A 19,040-nucleotide genomic window follows, 5' to 3' on the forward strand; every position below is an offset into this window, starting at 1 on the left:
GTCCTTCTCCCCGAGACGGCTTCTCGGCCCGCCTCTCTCCGCGACCCGCTTCATCACACTGCGCCCTCCGACGCGCTCTGCTATGTAGTTAGTGCCACCCCCAGTGCCGACCACTCCTCCACCAGCCCTTCCCTGCGCTCCATTCTTCCCTGCGATCGCGTCTGCCTAGCTGGGAATCGTCACAGTTTCCCTGACCAACGAGACCACCCTCGATCTGATGCGCTGATTGCAAATACATACTCGTCCATTGTGCCGCATTCGGACGCCGTTTCGCGGGCCTTCATCTCAAGTTGCAGTGTGAGTGCATGAACAAGGCAATCGTTTTGTGTGTCCGGGTAATTTCACGGAGTTGATGCGGCCATCTGTGCACTGTGCTCGTCTGCCCCTGTGAATCCTGTCCTGGCCCCCTGATCGATTCGTCCCCGGAGATGCTTCGCCAAGCGAACAAAGAGGCCGGGGAGGCGCGCAATTGCTTATTCAAATGATGTGCATTTTTTTCGCTGGCTTCGCTATCGTGCATCTCCGCAGCACCGGTGGTCCCACGGATGCTTGCATTGAATGTGCACTTCGCGCAGGGATCATGTGTAGCGTATGTGTAAGAACAAGGCCAGAGAGAAGCCCGAGCGAGCGAAGCGACGACGTTCTCGTCATCCGCAAGACATTCCAACGTGGACGCGCTACGGAAAAGGCGCGGCGCGTGCGTTCTGTGAAGAGATAACGCAATCAGAACAAGCGTGGCGTGTGGAGCGCCTCCGTGAATATCGTGTGGAGGGAAAGGCAATCCTGGTCCAATTTCGGACGATGAAACGGCTCGTCCGACGGCCTAGCCGGCTGTGGGCCCTTCATCGCCGTCTCGCTCTAGCTCGTCTGACTGCAAGGTGAGACGGTTCTGGAGCCCGCTGTGCTCGGATGGTCCTCTGGCTTCCGTTCATAGATGAAAGAGCAGTCGATTATGGCGGTGGGAATGCTCGTTATGCGACGAGACTAGGGCGGGCTATAGAGCACCCGGATCCAAGCTACCGACGCAGCGGCATGTCCCCCCAGATAGGCGCCCAGATCGACATCGCGACTTGCCTGCGTTCTGTCCGGAGCATCCGGCAAACGCGACCGGCATCTGGCAATGTGCCGGCCTGAAGAGCGAATGCGGAACCGTGGACGGCGCCTGGGCCCGAGGCCGCCCGGCAGACAAGCCGGTGCTAACGGAGCGGCGAGTTGGATATTCTATCAAATTGGACAAGCCAATCAGGGCACTGCGTTTCATTTGTGTGTATAGTTGGGATGGACTGCACAGCCGAGCTGCTCGCCATCGCGCACGTCGCCCAGACTGCTCTCGCCTCGCCAGCAAGCTAGGCCACTCCCCGCGGACGGGTGTGGGGAAGCAGCACATGCATCCCATCCAACACGGAGCATTGTAGCTCGCTTTGTTCTTGCAGCAGCCAATTTCAACCATGCGAATCCCCGCGGCTGGGCACCAGGTCCAGTCTGGTCCCACCCAAATGCAGTGTCGTTCATAACGCATTGTGTGGCCCAGCCGTGAAACGCGATGTCCGCACTGGCAGAAACAGACGGCCATGAGGCCCGCCACACAAGCATCCGCGTTCAAGAGAGCCCTAGACCCGTAGAACAGTCTTACTACAAATCGCAGGAACGTTTACATTCCCTACAAATTGCTCAGTACGCATGTTCACGGCAGCAGATCGGTTCTTATCCTGACAGGTGATGGGCATCTTCTGGCCTCGCATCAAACGTCGCGAAGAAAAAGTAAGGGGTCAACCTCTTGCCGGTTTAGCACGGAACGGCTGTCTTCCCTGCATTTCTCTTCCATCAACGGACAAAAACAAATAGTGCTCGGCGCTCACGCTAGACGGTCTTCCACGTAGGTAGATAAAGCCCTAGCCTCAGGCTCTCCATTTCGCGTGCCGGCAAATACACCCACCGTCAGCCGATCTGCATGTCCCATCAGTCATCCTGTCTTGCAAAATTGCGCTTCGTACTACTAGACAAGGACGAAAGGCCGCGGCAACAGACTCTGCTGTCGAGTTCCGTGCAGAGGTCGCGTGCGTGCGGAGCATCGTACAGCGTATTCTAGCTAGCCCGAGACGCAATATAGCCACTTCCAGAATAGTCAGCCTGATCACTGTGCAGCCTAGGCGAATTGCTTGTCGTGGCTTGTTCTTATTGTTTCTGCGACAGACTGGCATCCAGTCGCACGCGTACGTTTGAGATATAAGCTGTGCTTGTCAGGCTGCCGCATTGGGAGGGTCCAATAGATGTGTTCCCTCTGTACATAGGCAGTAGATAGTGTGCGCTGAGTACCTGTAGCCGAGTGGCATGTGTGTGCCTAACAACGTCGCCGTGAGACAGCATGTCAGTGCGAGTGGCAGAATGGACGGCGGATTACTTCTTTTGGGCAGCCGAAAGGAAGCGGGTGGCCGCGTTCAGGTGTGGCTTGCGAGGCCGTTGGCTCTGCTATGACGAGATGTTTGCATGCATAAAAGCTTCTCCATGTGGGCCTTCATTCTGATGCGCTCCTCAAGTGGATATACGCTTCGTTGGGACCCTGCTAGCGACGCCAAATGTTCCATTTCTGGTAAGCCGCTTGTTGGCGGGCATGGAGGCTTCTTGAATATGCACGAATGTTCTGGCGCATGTCCAGAGCTGTTATCTATGTGGCTGGTGTCAGCGGTCCGGCACAAACCCCGAAGAGCAGCTTGCTGTCGTCGTGCGGGAGGCGTCCACAGTGCTTCTCGGGGTTCTGCACCGCTAGACCGTTCTCCGATAGATCATGAACGCAGCCGACGTACATTAATTGTGTTCCATTGCTTTCCACCCACCAACGCTCCACATCCTCCAGCCCATCCATTCATCCCGTTGCGGCAGTTGTTCGGTTCTTCCATCTTAGGACGCATGGACCGGATCGTCTACTCGCCAATTAGGTCGAAGTAGCGGCTCTGTCCCTCGTAAGAAAATCAAAGTAGAGTAGTGCAGCGAGCCAACCATCAAGTATCAGAGAAAAAGAATCTGGTGGGTCGGGGGACGTGGCGCTGACGCGGATGAACGGAAGCTTCCGACGGCGACCGGTACGCCATCAGGATGCATAACAAATTATCGGCGGGTCAACCCTGCACGTCCGTCCTCACGGGCGATTTCGGCGCCACGCGAGACCGGTTTATCTATATCAACCTTCATTCCCTTTTTTGCGAAGCGAGCCTCTGCCACAAAAACAAAAATACAAGACACGACACGTGTGGGACATACCCATATGCCGACTCCCGAGCGGTTGGTACAGATAGGTTCGTGAATCATGATTTATCCTGGCCCAAGGCGCTCCACGGTGCACCACATGATGCACGAGAACCTCGCGGACGTGTCCTAATCCTGCGAAAGCCCGTCGGTTCCGGTGGGAGCGCGACGAGAGAATTTGGCTAGTTCAAACATTCCAAGGTTGTGGTTTAATTGCGCAGAAGCGTGGAGAGGTGCTGCGCGTAAAGTCGTCGCCGTGCCATCTTCCCATTAGAAGGGTAGTAAATGCAGCGACGGTTTTGGAGCTGAGCTCCCAGATACGCGAGATATCTGGTCGACGTCCAGGGTCGCGGCGCACTAGAGGGAGCACATAAGCACGTCCGTTTAGCTCTCGGAACCATGCGGTGGTCTGCTACAGAAGCTGACGAACCTCACGGGAGGAAATAGTGTCGGCATAAGAAGCCGTCCCTTATCCTATCCGCGGAGTGCCAGCACTGGCAGTACGCGGGATACACCTGGAGCGATGAACGTCATGGCCGGACGTCAGCCGAACGTCCACATTTGTCCGTTCAAGCAGAAGACCTTCTTGGGCACCCCTTGTTCCGCTTATTTCTCTCATGTGATGGATCGGGCCACCGCAACGCGCAAGTCGATTCCTCGCAGTGGACGGCTAACACGAATCAAATGATCATCAGTACGTGTTCGAGCACCAACACGCATGCGAACCTTGCTGAATTTCGGGCCTCAAGGCCTCAGGCGGCAGACGGAGCCGATTGTCTCAGGACACATTTCTCATCCTTCGCGCGGTTCGATCGCTTCGCTCAGGGCTCTGCGAGCATCATAATGAGAGTAATCAGACGAAGGAATGCTAAATCGTTCTCGAGATACGCAGAGTACAGAGGACAGCAGCAAGCTACGATAAGGTTCCAGCGATCCCAGAGCAAGTCGGATATAAGGGTCACGTCGAGGCACTGGCGCGCAGTAGAAATACAATGGATCGATTCCTCGAGTGGTGCCGCCGTAACTGGAATGGAGCCTGACGACTCTCGCAAAGCCGTTCATGGCGGATCGATCTTATTGTCGATCTCTAGCATCGAACAGAAAGCTTGTGTCTGGGGGTTCGAATAGTGAGGTGCTACAGCACACATCAATATCCACAACACAACAGGCAACCGGAAGACTTGACACTCACGTTGTCGCTGGATATGATCATCCTGCTTCTTTGGGCCCGGGGCGACCATCGCGAACTTCTGGCAGTCCCCGACCTTCTCGATATGCTTCTGCCCGAGGGCATGCTCCGTCACCCACTGCAGCTCTTCCTGCACCGCGCGGCGTGCCTCTTGCTCATCAGGGTATTTGGACTGTGCTATGGTGAGCGGCATGTAGCGGTGGAAGGCGCGTGTAATGGCTAGCCACTCGGGATCAAACTGTAGGACAGGCTTGGAGCCTGCAGGTCGTGTGGTCCTATTGGGTGCCTCCACGTCAATAATCTACGAACACCTTTCAATACTGCATGGAACACACTCCCCTCGAACTGAATCGAACGAACCTCCAGGAAGCGCCTCCTTGGCAGGCACTTATCCAGTGCTATGAACCGCGTCTCCCTTCTAGGAACAGGCGGGGGTGGCGGTGGAGGCGCCTCCACGTCACCCACCTCATCATCAAGCATGATCTCATCAGGATTAAGAGGCGCCGCTGTACATCCAACTTGCTCCACCGTACTCTTCACCTCATCCTCCGCGTGTGCCTGTGCCTGCTGCTCCGCCGATGGTGGTTCCTCCAGATCCTCATCGCCGATGGCAATCTCATCGGGATTCGCGACCTTCGGCGCAGCCGCAGACGTGGAGTCCTCTGCTCGCGTGTCTTGCGGACCGTCATCGTGCACGACACGCGCTTCGAAGCGGCAGTGGAGATGCGCGGAGAACCACCAGTTGGGCTTGATAGTTCGAAGGAGGCCCATCATCGGGGGCGAGCCCAATGCTCCTTTTGCGATGTCGTCGCGGAACCAGGCTTTTTGTCGCAGTAAACCTTGGAGATCGCCGTGGTGCTCTACTCCTTGCGGCCAGTCGTGGGACAGGAAGATGTTTGGCGAGGAAAGCTTCGTAGAAAATATGTCAGCGTTCACGAGGAGCAAGCATGATTACGAGGATCTACCAACGACAATCGGCGGATGTTGAACTCCCGCACATGATAGACGCTCCTGATCATCGAAGGGGTGTAAGGCACTCTCTCAAAATGACCTGCATTGAAGCGTGGTCAGCGAAAAAAAATGCCACAGCACTCATACCTATCAACATGCCTAGTTTAAAGTCATGAGATGAGAAGATCCCAGACGATCCTGCGATGCGGATACCATCAACCTGTACGCAACCGGCGTAGCCCAGGAAGTATATATTGGGCGCTAGCCACCCTCCATGGTAACTGAGAAGTGTAATCAGAGTGGCATACGTACGAGAGGAGCATGAGAGCGCACAGTTCCCAGAAATAGTTGGATGCTTCGTGGTTTCCGCCAATGACGATGGTGAGCACAGGTGCCGTCTCCTCTCCAGTATAGTATCTTTCGCACATCGTGAGCACGACGACACACCAACGCGCATGATAGTAGCAAGAACGAGGCCCACCTACTTGTGAAAGTTTTGCAGCTTGCGATATTTGGGAGGGACCGCCATGCACTGCAGGTCGCTATAGTTGCGCACGGCCTGGAAGTCACCGCATATGAGGAGAAGGTCGACCTTGCATTTATCGCGCTGTTCGCGGAGCGCGACTTGCTTGTATATCTCCTCTAGCTCTCCGTGGCAGCAGCCCTCGATTGCGATCTGCAAGGCAAGGGTTATGAATGAGATAAAAGTCGAATGGAGGGCGCGTGACGGCACGCAAGGCATACTTTCATGATCCTGCCGCGTCTTTTTGCCCTTTTCGTTCTGCGCGCAGCCTTTGAAGCCAGAGATCGAGTACGATGGAGAGAAGTAGAGCAGAGAGGGCGCACGACCCTCAAAGCGTTCATGCAGTTGGCGTGAAGAAAGACGCTCGTCCCGGCGTGCACAGCATCACATGACCCTCCGTCTTGAAACTCGACCTCTTCCACCCATCTCTCTCCATGTTGCGAACAATGTAAGTCGCGTCGCGTTTCAGCGTAGAGTTGAGCTGAAAAGAAAAGATGATAGAAAACCGAAGAATGCTCGTTCGAAGCGGGCACTGCAGGCCCGCGAGCCGAAGGAAGTCGAGGACTCGCGGACGGCAATTTTCGTAAAGGGAACACACACTGGAGAGAAGGTGACTGCAGTCATGAAGGAACTGGTGCGTTCGATTCGTCGCCGACATGCTCGCTGTCTCATGAGGCTCGCGTTGTGACTACTAGATGGCCCTGAAACGGCCAAATGCCATATCCTTCTCCAAGAAAAACCCCGTGCGACCATTTGAAGACGTCTCCTCACTCGAATTTTGGGCACAGAAGAACGACGCCAGTTTGTTTATAGTAGGACAGAGCACAAAGAAGCGTCCAGATGGTATGGTGTTTATTCGCATGTACGACAATCGGGCGCTGGACATGTGCGAGGTGGGCGTGGACAACTGGGTCAGCATGAACGATTTCAAGGTACGTGCTATCCCATTGAATGCTCTCACGCAACATTAAAGAGCTGAACACCCGATAGACACCAAAATCGACGCCAGGGCACAAGCCATTGTTGCACTTTGCCTCCGAGCTCTTCGACACACATCCCCGGTTCATCCAGCTAAAGTCAATGCTGATGGACTTTTTCAACGGCGAGGTCATCGATTCGATCTGCCTCGCAGGCCTCGAGCATGTCATCAGCATCTCCCTCGCCCCTACACCAAAATCGCTCAATTCCACAACCGCCACCGATACCCTGAATGCGTCGACTCCAGACGCTCTGGCAGACGCGAGCCAGCTGCCGAAGGTACATATTCGCGCATACACCGTGCGTTTACTGGCGTCGGGGACACGGACGCCCCGAGTAGAGCTGAGGCCCATGGGCCCATCGCTGGATCTGTCCCTGAGACGGAACAAGGAGGCGGATCCTGAGATGTGGAAGCAGGCCATGAAACGACCGAAGTTGCGGAAGGTGGACGTGGAGAAGGGCCTGGGGAAGAGGAAAAAGAATCTGGAGGTGGACGAGATGGGCGATCTCCGGGGCCGGATTCATGTGGCGAAGCAGGATTTGGACCGGCTGCAGACGAGGAAAATGAAGGGTCTGAAGGCGGGCAGGGACGTCGGGGAGGAGTCGGACGCCAGCGAGGACGAGGAGCATGCGCCGCGGAAACGGAGACGGGGGATGTCGGCGTCGGCGTGATCTATTCGCTATGTCGTTGTGGCGTTTTTGGGGGTTGTTTCATCAATGGTAACAAGCGGTGTCGTAGGTTGCTTACGTAATACAATATACTTGGCGACGTTCACAGGCTTTGTTCTTGTGCGACGCCCGCCTTGTCGCCGCCGTCGCGTATTGCAGTGTCCTCGCTGCTTCTCGCGTTCTTCCCGTCGCACCCTCTCGCATCCGCGGTTGTGTGCATGCGGTTCGCTTCAACGCTAACCCGTAAACTGGATATCTGAAATCTCTCTTTTCACGCTCCTTGATCCGACCTTCTTTCTGCCTGTGATGTCTGGATGTGAGTGCTCATCTCGTCTGTCACTGCCCGCTATGCATTGATAGATTGTGGTGGGAACCAGTGCTGTCGTCTCTGTTTGGCCAGGGGGCCTCGTGAGCTAGTTTTCTACGCTCTTTTACGTTATGCTAATCATGGTTGGCCACGATAGCGCAACGTCCGCGGTCGCGGACACTTCCGTCTCGTCTGCGGCCCAGACGACCTCCTCATCCTCCCCTCCAGCGGAGACGTCTTCCAGTCCTACTACAACGAGTACCCACTCCACGACCTCTACTTCACCAAGCACCACCTCATCTACACCCTCCACTACCACCCATACATCAACGACGCCGACATCGACGTCCACTCCGCCCTCCAGCACTTCTCCCGCTTCCTCGACACAAAATACCTCCGCCTCAAATACCAATAATACCACATCTTCCCCTTCCGCATCAAACACCTCTGCTGCTTCGTCCTCAGGGCAGTCGACGTCCACACCAACTTCCCCAGCCAATGGCTCCTCTACTGATGGAGGCGTCACGAGCACGCCGACCGACACTGGCGCGAGCGCAACCTCTGCTTCGCCTACGTCGTTCGTCACTTCGTCGTACCAGACCGTCGTCGATGGGCGGACAGTATACGTGACTACTCAGGTTCCAGCCGCCACCTCGTCAGCGAACAGCGATGCCACCAGTGGTTCCAAGACGTGAGTGTCACTTTTTCCGTGATTAAATTCTCCCTTAGCACCTGCTGTCGGATGCGTGTGAGGGACTCCACGCGGGACCCTGGAAAGATTCTGCTCTTTGTGGCGCATTTCTCAAATCGCGTCGGAATAACCCCATCTATTTTTGTCCGCTTACCAAGGACGGGTTCGCAAGGCCGCTTTTTGACGCTCATTGACCGTCCTGTCCTTTGCTAATATTACGCGTAAACTAGGTTCTGGCAGCAGAAAGGAGCCGTCGGAGGTGTCTTTGCCGTCGTCGGTGTGATTAGCCTCGTGATCATCATCGCCATCATCACCAGCGCCATCCGCAGGCGGCGCGCCAAGAAGTTCGACGAAGACGCGGCCGAAGCCGCCGCAGAGGCTGCCAACGCGCCCGTCCCCGACTTCAACGACGATGACTACGGCTATCCGGAAGACCGCACGAAGGACTACGCTGAGCGCGGCGGTTACTCGGACACAGCGAGTCACGGAACGTATAACCAGCCTCCCATGCAGCCCGGCGAGAGTTACAATATGAGCGAGCTCCCACCATTTGATCCGTTCGCCGCTATGGGCAATTCTAACGATCCATACTCGGCTGCTGGTGCTGCTGGCATCGGTGCGCTCGGCGTGAACCGTGCACGGAGTCTCGGACATAACAACGCTACCGCGCCGTATCAGGCGTTTGGGCAGCCTGTGTCGGTACAGAACCCGTACTACGAGACGCCTATGCCCGCGGGCGGTTACGGTACACAGATGCAGAGCGCGCCTGCCGGCCCCGGAAACAATGACCTTCTCACTGCTGCAGGACTCGCTGGTGCTCCAGTTCCATCGCAGTACCCATCCGGGCAAGAGCCGAATCTCAACCGGAACAGGAGCCTCGGCGCCGCCACCATGGGCGGCATGAGCTCCGCCTCCGAGTACAGCTCGACTGCCGCGCCGTCCGCGTACGCTGCGTATCAAATGGGACCGACGTCCAACAGTGGACACGGGCAGCCCGCGGCGCGCCCGGTGTCAGGGTACAGCGGCTACGGCCAGCCTAGTGACGGTGCGGAAGCCAATCGTCTCTCTGCGAATCCCCTGCCCAACCCGTTTGATGCAGGACTCCACGGCGAGGCGCCGCGCCTGCTCTCGGGCAACTTTAGCTCGCCTGAGACGTCTGCCGAGAATGGGTATGAGGAGGACGAGCGCGCGGAGCCGGCTGCGTGGCATGGGCAGGACGAGTCGAGGATGAGTCTGCGCGATTCGCAAGATTATGGGTATGGTGGGGGCCGGAGGGTGCTTAAGGTGCGGTTTAGTCGATACTGTTTGGTGTTTCTGGTTTCTGACGGGCTGCATGGCAGGTTGCAAATGAATAGATGTGGTCTCTCAAACATGTGCAACTGGCTCGGTTCGGCTCGGTATCCCGCAGGACCCTTCGTCAGCTTCACCCCCCGTGCCTACCTAGTTTATTTATGCTTCCCGCCGCTCAGAGAGCGGCTGCTTTGGACTCGCTTTTGAGGCTCTCAGATCGTTGCTCGCTCGCTCGCTTTTCGTGTCTTACCGTAGCGTTTTCTCCTTAGTGTCCCGCTCCCGCTCCCGCTTTCGCCCTCCATCACAGTACGTCAGGACTTTGTTAATCTTCGTTCAGGGAGATGTGAATGTAGCAGATGTCCTCCAACTCAAGAACCCGTCGTGTTGTTCCTACTGGCAGTGATGTAGCTGCGAGGTGCTCCTAAGGGTGACGTCCTGCGATTGTGTTTTTTTTGTCCCGCCGACATTGCCCTTGGCTGCTGCCTCGTATGTAGCCTCCGTACTAGTTTGGGCACTTTCTCGCTAGGCATATTGGCGAGTGCAGGCATTCGCTTCGTGCTATAATTATCATTATTCATCAGCACATACTACTTCATTACTTTACTATGGCTCCACTTTGCTATGACATTTTTTTGCTCCTCCTTCATTCAGACGTCGTGATCGATACCTCAAAACTTGGCGTTGGCACCGTGAGCGCTACGAGAACATATGAATGCGCGGGTACACATGGTCCGGGAAGACCGAGTGGTAGCTTGTCCACCCTTGTTCATCCGTGTCCTGTGGTGATTGAGCTTCGAGATCTAATTATTTGCTATGCTTTAGCGTTTCTGCCCCTGCTAGAAGTCTCGGATGCGCGAACGAAGGTACGACTCGAAGGCCGCAGAAAGGTACGATGCATCTGACGCTTTCCAAATATGAGCTTACAACGTTGTCCATCGCTGCGCTTGCTCTCTCTGGCTCAGTGAGCACTGGGAGGTAGGGGGAGAGGACGAGATCGGGGCACCAGGAGGCGAAGTTGCTGTCACGACCATGAACTCGTTTATCGCTCGGACGGGCCAGAGGCCACTGAGGATGACGCGCTGAATGATCGCACTAGCTACCTTAACGTGGTGCGTTCCATCGCGTTCGCGGGCGAGATTCTGGGAGGATGTCCTAAACTCAACGCACCTAGATAGACAGCCGTAAGTGTAAGAAAGCCGCGTTTGATGCTTCAAGGTTGGCTTGAGCATGTAACGATTCGACATAAAACGCATCCATGAATCCGCACAGCCTTACCATACTGCCATGCCCAGAGCTAGTTGCAGTTCGTCAGAAGCTTAGCATCATTTTCTACATGTTGCTATCAGAGCCCTAATCATCCGAACAACGTCATACCAGCACCAGGATAACAAACATCACGTCTTCATCCTGTAAAGCACAAGAGACACGATAAGGACGGACGCGAGAGCTCTCCGCCTCCGTCTAGCCCTCTCCTGGTTCTTCAACCACACCGCCGCTCCTGGACCCTCCACGGAGTAGTCTACCCAATTTACATTCCTCAACAGCCACCAGAACCATCCATGTGACCACGGAAAGATGCTAAAGTTCCGGCCTGTCCCGCCTGACCCGCGGAACCACGACGGTGGACAGCCTGTATACGAGTTGCCGGCAAGTGCGTCGCGTAGCTGCGAGTTGTACTGCATATATGCATCCGAACGGATAGATATGGAGAGGGGATTGGGCGTGTGAATGAGCGGCTTGATGAGCTGGACAATGTAATTTATCTGTCGTTCTTCATCAGATGACAGGATTGACGTGATGGGGGTATAGTTACTGACCTCTATCTCATGCGTGAACACAGCAGAACCATTTCCAGTGACCGTGTTCGGGCCTATGCACATGTCATCATGTATGGTGATCTTCACGCTACCATATGACCGCAACTGACCTCCAATAATGAGACAGTTCGGGAAGCCTGGGACACACACGCCGAGATGTGCCGCCGGACCATCTTCAGACTCAAAGAAGCCTTCGAGAGACACGCCCATTCTGCCTGTAACGGAGATGGGGTATATGCCCTTGTATCATCGAGACAAGACATAAGTGGGCGCCAGCAATGTCGACGACCAATCTCACCGTCTGGAACCCAGTGCTCAGGACAATCGCATCAACCAATAAATGATCCCCTGCTCAATCTCTGAGCACGACAACGCGTCAGCGCAAGCTCACAGTTACCTTGGTTGGTCACGATGCCTGTAGTCGTGATCTCTCGGATGCCGTCCCAGTTCAGCTGGACATTCGGCTGGTGAAGGCATGCCAGATAGCCAGGATCAAAAACAGGCCGGCGGCACCCGATAGCTTATCATATTGGTCAGCTCCATTGCAAGGAATGTAACTTTAGTGCGTACGGAAGGTCGGGATGAGCTTGTCGTGATACTTCGCTGGAGCGGTACGCTTCATGTAGGCTATGGCGTCCTACATCGAGATAATATAGGAGAAACCTCGAGACGCAGGAGTAACCAAACTTACATCTTGCATGCTCCCTCCTTTCGTGATTTTCCTCCACATATCCCGCATCACCGGCGTGCCTAGGCGTACCTGATGTCTCGGCAATTCATTCAGAGCGCTGAACAAACAATGATCACAGAGAGAACGGAATACGCTCACCAAGACGACCCAAAGCCGAAAAAGACGCATCGCCAAAGGCACATGAGCGAGAATCCATCGGCGTGCTGGCGAATAAGAATCGCTTGACTGAAGTCAGGTAAGCACATCGGCGGTCCCAAGTCGTCAAAAACATACTTACGCTGTAGAGGAACCAGTTGGGAGTGCGGCAGAACTGGATTACACAGGTGTTAGGGTCCGCCGCCAGGCACGGCACGAACTGTGCGCTATAAAGATGCAGCAGGTGATCTGTTAACGCCTGGCCCACAGTACGATACGAAACTCACGCAGATGCGCCGTTTCCGATGACAGCGACTCTCTTTCCCCGAAAGTCCACCCCATGGTCCCACCTCGCCGAATGGAAACAACTCCCTCCAAACTGCTCCAGACCCTCAATTTCCGGCATCTTCGGCTCTGTCAAGATCCCCGTCGCCGAAACTACTGCCTTCGCGCGAATCCGTATCCTCTGACGAGTCCGCACATCTTCCGCGTCGACGTCCCATCGACAGGCGGACTCGTCCCAGACGGCGGAGGCGACACGAGTGTGGAAGAACGTGTGCTCATGCAGGGCATATCTGGCTGCTAGTGATTGCCAGTATGCGAGGAGCTCTGGCTGAGGTGCTAGAGAAGCGCTCCAATGCGGGTTTTGTTCAGTTGAGAGACTATACCAATGGGTAGGTGTATCACAAGCGCTGCCCTAATCACCCATTGAGGTACAGTCCATCCATTAGGAATAGCCAATGTACCGGGTACGTGTTGTCCTACGTGTGGCAGAGAACATGAGCGACGATCATCACGGCTTCGATCAAGAACTCACTCTCCACGTTCCTCCAAAGTTCCCCGCTTTCTCGCAGATCTCAATGACAGGACGTCAGCTTGATTCTTATGACGATATGAGCTAGGCATACCAGGAAATCACCGCAGCCCAGCTGTCGCTTCAACGCGATCGCGCAACTGATACCGCCGAGTCTGCGTAAGCTCCACTCAATCAGCGATGATTCCATTCAGATTGCTTCCTCAGGCTTCGAGGGGCTCACCCGCCGCCTACGATGACCACCTGCGTGTCGACCACGTCGCCGCATTCTTCATGACTAGCCCGAGTCATGTCTCATGGGGTAATGAAGGACGTTGAAAGGATGCGATTCGCCATGGGAGCAAGGTCGTGCTGGAGTGGGAATATGCGGCTCACCGATAGCAAGAAGAGCGCGCATTGCACTCATCCCCCATGTCGAGCGTGTGTGAATCTATCGGGACGGGGTCCGATTGGGTAGAGGTGGTCCTATAAAAACATTCATTCATTCGTATGCGCCTTCGAGCTGCAAGCATGCTGTGGATGCAATAGAGCACCGTCGAAGAAGAAACGACACACACGAACGGTGCACTCGCTGAGATGCGGCCATCGCACAAAGGAAGTCCTGTCGGGATGGTTTCAAGAGTCTGGCCTGCGCTCATCAAGCTACAGTTCTCGGAGAACATCGAGGTCACTAGCACGCATATAATGCATAGCGAATGTTCGGCGCGCAGTGTCGGTAGTTGATAATGGAGATCGCCCAAGGCATCCGCTTTAGTCCCGATGTCTGATCGCACGTAGTAGGATATGATATGTGTTGGTGTTCAACAGAAAGAGCTGGGACGACAGTACTATTATAATGAGATGACAGAGCCAGCATACGTGGAGCATAGCACGACTTCATTGCTAGTGGCGGGCACAGGTACGACCAGGGTACGACCAAGGTACACTCACGGCAGAGACAACAAACCGGACGCGGTCACGTGCGCGATCGCACGCTTTCTTCCCCAGTGGAAGGAACTTCAAGGCTGCAAGTCGAATGAAGAATTGAGCATGCTGGAGCCGTACAAAATTGCATGGAATTTCGTATGCACAGTTTGTTAATGTAAACTATCGCCCCTTTCAGCGCGTAGCGCACAATGACGATGATCGGCGTGACCGCGACATGACGCATCGCGTCAATCCAGCCGGTGAAAAGGCAATTGTCGATGTTGGTACAAATCTCAATTTTGGTACAGAAATATTACAACAAGTGTACACGTAGTCATTTCAAGTCGAGTCCGTACTTCTACAAAAGTATACCCAAAGGAATTCGTCCTGCCAATCACGGCACCATCCGTCAAACATCTTCACAAACCAAACGGGAGCACCTTTTCACCACCGATAAACCCATCGCCGCCTAACCCCCACCCCTTGTTCCAACCCTCGCCACTCTGTCTCCTCCCCCTAATCTCATAAAACAGAGATCCATCATACAACCTCCTTAGGTCATCCTTCTCCACCCTTCCATCCTTCTGGATGAGCAGACAGGTCGTGCTCCACTCGAAAATCGCTGCGCCCCATCCAAAGGGGTCGACAGCCAATCGCTGGCCGGCCGTCATGTTGTACACCTCTCTGAGGTTGAGCGACGTCGCGGGAGTGGTGAGATTCGGCTCGGTGGCGGAAGCGTATTTCGTGAAGATATCCTCGAAGCGCGAGGGGATGAAACGTCCCTCGTTGTCGTATACACCGGTATCGGAGCCGTGCTTGTCTTTGTGAATACCGGAGACGTATACCCGGAAGAAGGGATCCGGAAGGTACGAGTGCGCAAGGCTGGACGTACCCACATGTTATCTAGGTAAGCTGCTCTAGATAACTCCTCGTAGAGAAAAAGACGCACCGTGAGGGAAAGGAGAAGGTACCGTTGATGACGAACACGGCAAAAAGACAAAAAAGAATGTTGAAACCAAGCTCGCGGAAGCCTATAAACGTATCCAGAGGCCATATCTCTCCATCTCCATCTCTGTCCCAGAACATGACATGCTGCTGCATCACCGACTGCGAAGCGCGGCGACAGGATCGATGTTCAGTATGACATAACTTCTCGCAACGAGACTGAAGACGTACCCAATCTTTATGCTTGCGTGCATACGGAACAGTCCCACTGGGATGCTCGACGCTCGGCGCGTACGATGCACGCGCAACGAACGGCTTCTCGATGAACTGGTCGGTGTCGAGGCGGTAGGGTCGCTCGAACGTGACCGGTGCATGCTCGGCGGTGACGTTGAGATGCGATACGTTTCCATTGCCATTGCTCATGCGTGCAGACTTTGCGGACGGCATCGTCGTTGATGAGGAAGTGATGGGAAGAGAAGGGTGTGGGGGAGAGCGTTATATATGTCCGTTGAGGCGGGCGGGCTGGAAGAGGGATTTCACATGACGATGCGCGAGCCAATCATCTGGCCGGCGTTGGGTCGAGGCGGGAGTCTCGGTGGCGCGAGGTATCTGATACAGCGGGTGGCCAAGGCGAGACGTCATCGACGCGTCAGTGGCAACTCGACGCGCCGTGACGGATGCACGTGAACGTGACACCCTCGCGATGCGCTCGCTCGCAGCGCGTCTACTAATGCTCATGTTGCATTCAACATGACAAACGCTGACCATTGAAAACAGGCTGCAAACAATAAGACGTTTAGGTACGCATGCAGGTCCGTGTACAAATCATACGAGAATGCTTTCGATGACTTTGTGTTATCCATGAATGGGTCGCTTAAAGTAAAGGGACCATCTAAGTGACAGCCCCTCATCGTATATTAAAATTCCCGTTGTATATGGAAAAAAACTCGTAGTCCCTCGTTTAGACACTCCAAATTTTGAGGAAAGCGCCGTGGATGTCTATCGCTTGCCATTCTTACTCACGGACACGTCTACAGAGGCCCAACTGATGTTCGTTATACCAAATGTGAGCTCTCAGCCAGAGCTGTCGCATTCATTTTACACAATCCAACTACAACGAAAGAGATAGCTATGTATATTCACATGCGACTAGTCAAGCTCATCCAGACTGCGAGCCATCAGCTCATCCTCAAATGCCCGCGCGAGCATCGGATCCTCGCGCTTAAGGCCCGTCAGGAATCCCTTACCAAACTATTTGAGCCACTTGAGGTTCAACGCCTCGCTGCCTTCCGTGGCCTTCGGCTCTGCACCATCGGCGCGAGCCATCAGCTCGTCCTCGAACTCCCGCGCAACTTTCAACAGATAGTTCGTGGGTATGATGTTCCTATCTGCGTAGTTTATGGGCTCGGCCTTGGGGAAGGTACATGCGAGCATGGGGTCCTCGCGCTTGAAGAAGTGGAAGACACCCTTGACGATCTTGCCGAAATTGATAGCCTCGCTGCCCTCTGCGGCATTTGCACGGGCAAGGAGCTCGTCATCGAATGCGCGAGCGTGATGTCCTGCATAGTGGAGACCAGTTGGCTCATACCCCACGTGAAAGCCTTCATGACCCCGCGCAAGCAGCTCATCCTCGAATGCACGCGCAACCATCGGGTCCTCACGCTTGAGGAAGTGCAGGACGCCCTTGAGAAGCTTGCCAACATTAAGCGCCTCGCTACCTTCGGCGGCGTCTGCGCGTGCGTACAGCTCATCGTCGAACGCACGGGCAGAGTGCTGCGCGTACGTATGGGCATGGTTATAAGTCGATGGTGCATGGTTCATCTCGTGGTACTCTTCGTGGCCGCGGGCAAGCAGCTCGTCCTCGAAGGCTCGCGCGACCATGTCGTCCTCGCGCTTAAGGAAGTGCAAAGCTCCCTTGATGATCTTGCCAAAGCTGATCGCCTCGCTGTCGGATGCGGCTTCGGCACGTCCATGATGCCACATGGCGTTCCAGCGGCTCTGCTCGCCCGGCATGGGGAATTGGAGGGCCCGCGCGGCGAGCGCTTCATCGCGGTTGGCGTGGAAGGCGCCGTCCACGGGGTGACCGATTCTGGACGCTTCATAGCCGATGCGGCTGCTGCGGAAGGGACTCGGTCAGCACCTGCGTCACTGCAGACAAAGATGACTCACGTTGCAGCGGGCCGCGCGAGGGCGGGCGCGAGGATCGAGGCAGAAGCGGCGAGGGTGAGAGCGACAACAGTGGAAGCGCGCATAGTGGATGTGAGATGCGTGAGGAACCAGGTGGGTAGATTAGGGTGAGAGTTGGATGAGCGGTGCAGGTAGATCGTGACTGTCACTGGGACGAAGCCGGACGTAAGGTCGTAATGAAAGAACGTGAACGCGAAGGTAAGATAAATACGAGCAAAGGCTACATCCACAATCGTCGGTCAAGCGTGTTCTTGCGGAGAGCGCAACGCTGCCACTCACCAACCAGTACCTATGCTTGGAAGTCTTGTCTGAGCTCGGGAAGGGGGCTGAGAGCTGGGGATCCAGCGTCGACAAACTTAGAGGATTAAATACCTTCCGTCTATGAACCGCAGTAGACCGCAGTCTCCCAAGCAAAGTTCGTGAGAGAGGACCTATCGCAACCGAATAGCAAGCCGCATCGGCCATCCAGCCTGGACGCTGTATCCACCGCGCACATCTGTCTATTCGGAGTTGACTGAGTGTTGGGGTGATGGTTGGGTGCAGCGCAACCTGGTACGCTGATGGGATATCACAGAGGCAGTGCAAGAATATATGATTGATGTGCGCCTATCTCTCCATCACTCGACCGATCAGTGGAGTGGCCACTTGCTAGATGCGGTCTCTAGTGCTAGCTGCGTCGTTTCAACCCGTCGAGCGCTATTCCTCTGACGGTGCGGAGTCGAGCTTGTGGTGAGCAGTTAAGCTCCCCATAGTTCCGTGCATAGCAGCTGTCAGCGTTACGTGAACGCGAAGCACAATCTTGTAGGTCCATACACTTGGCAAGAAAGGTTGCCCAATGTGAGCCTGATCCCATCATGTTTACGTCACATCCACCATCAATCCACGTCCGTACTCGAATCCGCGAGGACATTGCTGGCCAACGCCGAATTTCTAGGTGTTGATAAATGCATGGAGCGTGTGCACAGCCCTGCGTGTTAAGACTCGCTGGCGGGGGACTAGACGCGCCGTTTCCTGGGTGTGTTGGTCCTTGGAGCGCCACAGTCCGCAGTTCAGGATCAGATGGGCCGGCTTCGCGAGGGACAGAGGCCATAAAATCGCTACCTCGGATGGCCACATCGAGTGAGCATGTCACGAGGAGTCAATATCAATCAATACCCGTTGAATGAGTAACAAAAAAACCTCGCGAAGTACCAACATCCCGGAGACAGCTGCATCACCACTTGCGAGCGCAGTCCGCGTGCAAGCTAACGCGGGCTGACCGTTGGCACTGACAACTACGGTGTGGCGAGCTTAGGCGCTGTCGGTTGTCACCATCGTAAGGCACGACGACTGATCGATGTCTGGGTCCAAGGACAGAGTATAGCGTGGTTCGTGGTGTCTTGGAACGATCGTCGCGCGTAGTCCCTTCAAAGATCTAGGTGGTACGTCTGTAGAGGAGTACCATGAGGCTGTCGTCCTAAATGCCATTTGAAAAGCTCAAAGACAGAGCCACGATCGAACTGAGCGGAAGCGGAAAAGGTCGCGCGGGCGAAGGGAAATATAGCAAGTCAGGAAGTGATATAACAGGCACGAATATCAGATAGCTTGACGGGGCCAGGATATACACGCAGATGTATGCATCTACCTGAGTCGAAGAAAGACGTGCATGTTTAGCGCCTGGCAAGCTGTCAAAGCATACACAGCCCATAGTATTCGGTAGAATAA

At 55.0% G+C, this 19,040-nt stretch overlaps 8 protein-coding genes across 8 annotated transcripts; 2 read left to right on the plus strand and 6 right to left on the minus strand.

The window, feature by feature from the left end:
* Window positions 1–938: 938 nt before the first annotated feature.
* On the minus strand, window positions 939–1,736 carry LAESUDRAFT_366215 (uncharacterized protein). Its single transcript, XM_040902185.1, has one exon. The coding sequence runs from the start codon at window positions 1,571–1,573 to the stop codon at window positions 995–997; it is 579 nt and encodes a 192-aa protein (XP_040761104.1). The 5' UTR covers window positions 1,574–1,736; the 3' UTR covers window positions 939–994.
* On the minus strand, window positions 1,711–2,314 carry LAESUDRAFT_366322 (uncharacterized protein). The gene is made up of 2 exons (XM_040902188.1): window positions 1,860–2,314; window positions 1,711–1,808 (listed from the first exon to the last, which is right to left on the minus strand). Exon 1 carries the CDS (start codon window positions 2,199–2,201, stop codon window positions 1,899–1,901), a length of 303 nt encoding a protein of 100 aa, XP_040761105.1. The 5' UTR covers window positions 2,202–2,314; the 3' UTR covers window positions 1,711–1,808; window positions 1,860–1,898.
* Window positions 2,315–4,005: 1,691 nt separating this feature from the next.
* LAESUDRAFT_729183 (DBR1-domain-containing protein) lies at window positions 4,006–6,324 on the minus strand. Its single transcript, XM_040909591.1, has 8 exons — window positions 6,128–6,324; window positions 5,869–6,059; window positions 5,717–5,800; window positions 5,543–5,664; window positions 5,398–5,483; window positions 4,793–5,341; window positions 4,436–4,733; window positions 4,006–4,378 (listed from the first exon to the last, which is right to left on the minus strand). Exons 1-8 carry the CDS (start codon window positions 6,245–6,247, stop codon window positions 4,302–4,304), a joined length of 1,527 nt encoding a protein of 508 aa, XP_040761106.1. The 5' UTR covers window positions 6,248–6,324; the 3' UTR covers window positions 4,006–4,301.
* Window positions 6,325–6,340: 16 nt separating this feature from the next.
* On the plus strand, window positions 6,341–7,556 carry LAESUDRAFT_761946 (Brix-domain-containing protein; the record flags this gene model as incomplete). Its single annotated transcript, XM_040912997.1, has 4 exons — window positions 6,341–6,354; window positions 6,408–6,540; window positions 6,602–6,838; window positions 6,897–7,556. 4 exons carry the CDS (start codon window positions 6,341–6,343, stop codon window positions 7,554–7,556), a joined length of 1,044 nt encoding a protein of 347 aa, XP_040761107.1.
* A 152-nt stretch (window positions 7,557–7,708) lies between these two features.
* LAESUDRAFT_366222 (uncharacterized protein) lies at window positions 7,709–10,176 on the plus strand. Its single transcript, XM_040902186.1, has 6 exons — window positions 7,709–7,869; window positions 7,931–7,961; window positions 8,018–8,551; window positions 8,782–9,596; window positions 9,651–9,835; window positions 9,892–10,176. The coding sequence occupies exons 1-6, from the start codon at window positions 7,860–7,862 to the stop codon at window positions 9,904–9,906; spliced, it is 1,590 nt and encodes a 529-aa protein (XP_040761108.1). The 5' UTR covers window positions 7,709–7,859; the 3' UTR covers window positions 9,907–10,176.
* Window positions 10,177–11,148: 972 nt separating this feature from the next.
* LAESUDRAFT_729187 (FAD/NAD-binding domain-containing protein) lies at window positions 11,149–13,625 on the minus strand. The gene is made up of 14 exons (XM_040909592.1): window positions 13,522–13,625; window positions 13,393–13,453; window positions 13,302–13,340; window positions 13,231–13,245; window positions 12,772–13,181; window positions 12,627–12,711; window positions 12,488–12,574; window positions 12,350–12,418; window positions 12,229–12,295; window positions 12,056–12,178; window positions 11,957–12,006; window positions 11,769–11,898; window positions 11,659–11,711; window positions 11,149–11,604 (listed from the first exon to the last, which is right to left on the minus strand). The coding sequence occupies exons 1-14, from the start codon at window positions 13,587–13,589 to the stop codon at window positions 11,236–11,238; spliced, it is 1,626 nt and encodes a 541-aa protein (XP_040761109.1). The 5' UTR covers window positions 13,590–13,625; the 3' UTR covers window positions 11,149–11,235.
* A 998-nt stretch (window positions 13,626–14,623) lies between these two features.
* On the minus strand, window positions 14,624–15,572 carry LAESUDRAFT_659854 (Caleosin-domain-containing protein; the record flags this gene model as incomplete). Its single annotated transcript, XM_040904832.1, has 3 exons — window positions 14,624–15,086; window positions 15,154–15,311; window positions 15,381–15,572. 3 exons carry the CDS (start codon window positions 15,570–15,572, stop codon window positions 14,624–14,626), a joined length of 813 nt encoding a protein of 270 aa, XP_040761110.1.
* Window positions 15,573–16,400: 828 nt separating this feature from the next.
* LAESUDRAFT_761950 (uncharacterized protein) lies at window positions 16,401–17,401 on the minus strand (the record flags this gene model as incomplete). Its single annotated transcript, XM_040912998.1, has 2 exons — window positions 16,401–17,265; window positions 17,319–17,401. 2 exons carry the CDS (start codon window positions 17,399–17,401, stop codon window positions 16,401–16,403), a joined length of 948 nt encoding a protein of 315 aa, XP_040761111.1.
* Between the last annotated feature and the right edge of the window lie 1,639 nt (window positions 17,402–19,040).

This window comes from Laetiporus sulphureus (assembly GCF_001632365.1).
Source record: "Laetiporus sulphureus 93-53 unplaced genomic scaffold LAESUscaffold_40, whole genome shotgun sequence".
Classification (NCBI taxonomy): domain Eukaryota; kingdom Fungi; phylum Basidiomycota; class Agaricomycetes; order Polyporales; family Laetiporaceae; genus Laetiporus; species Laetiporus sulphureus.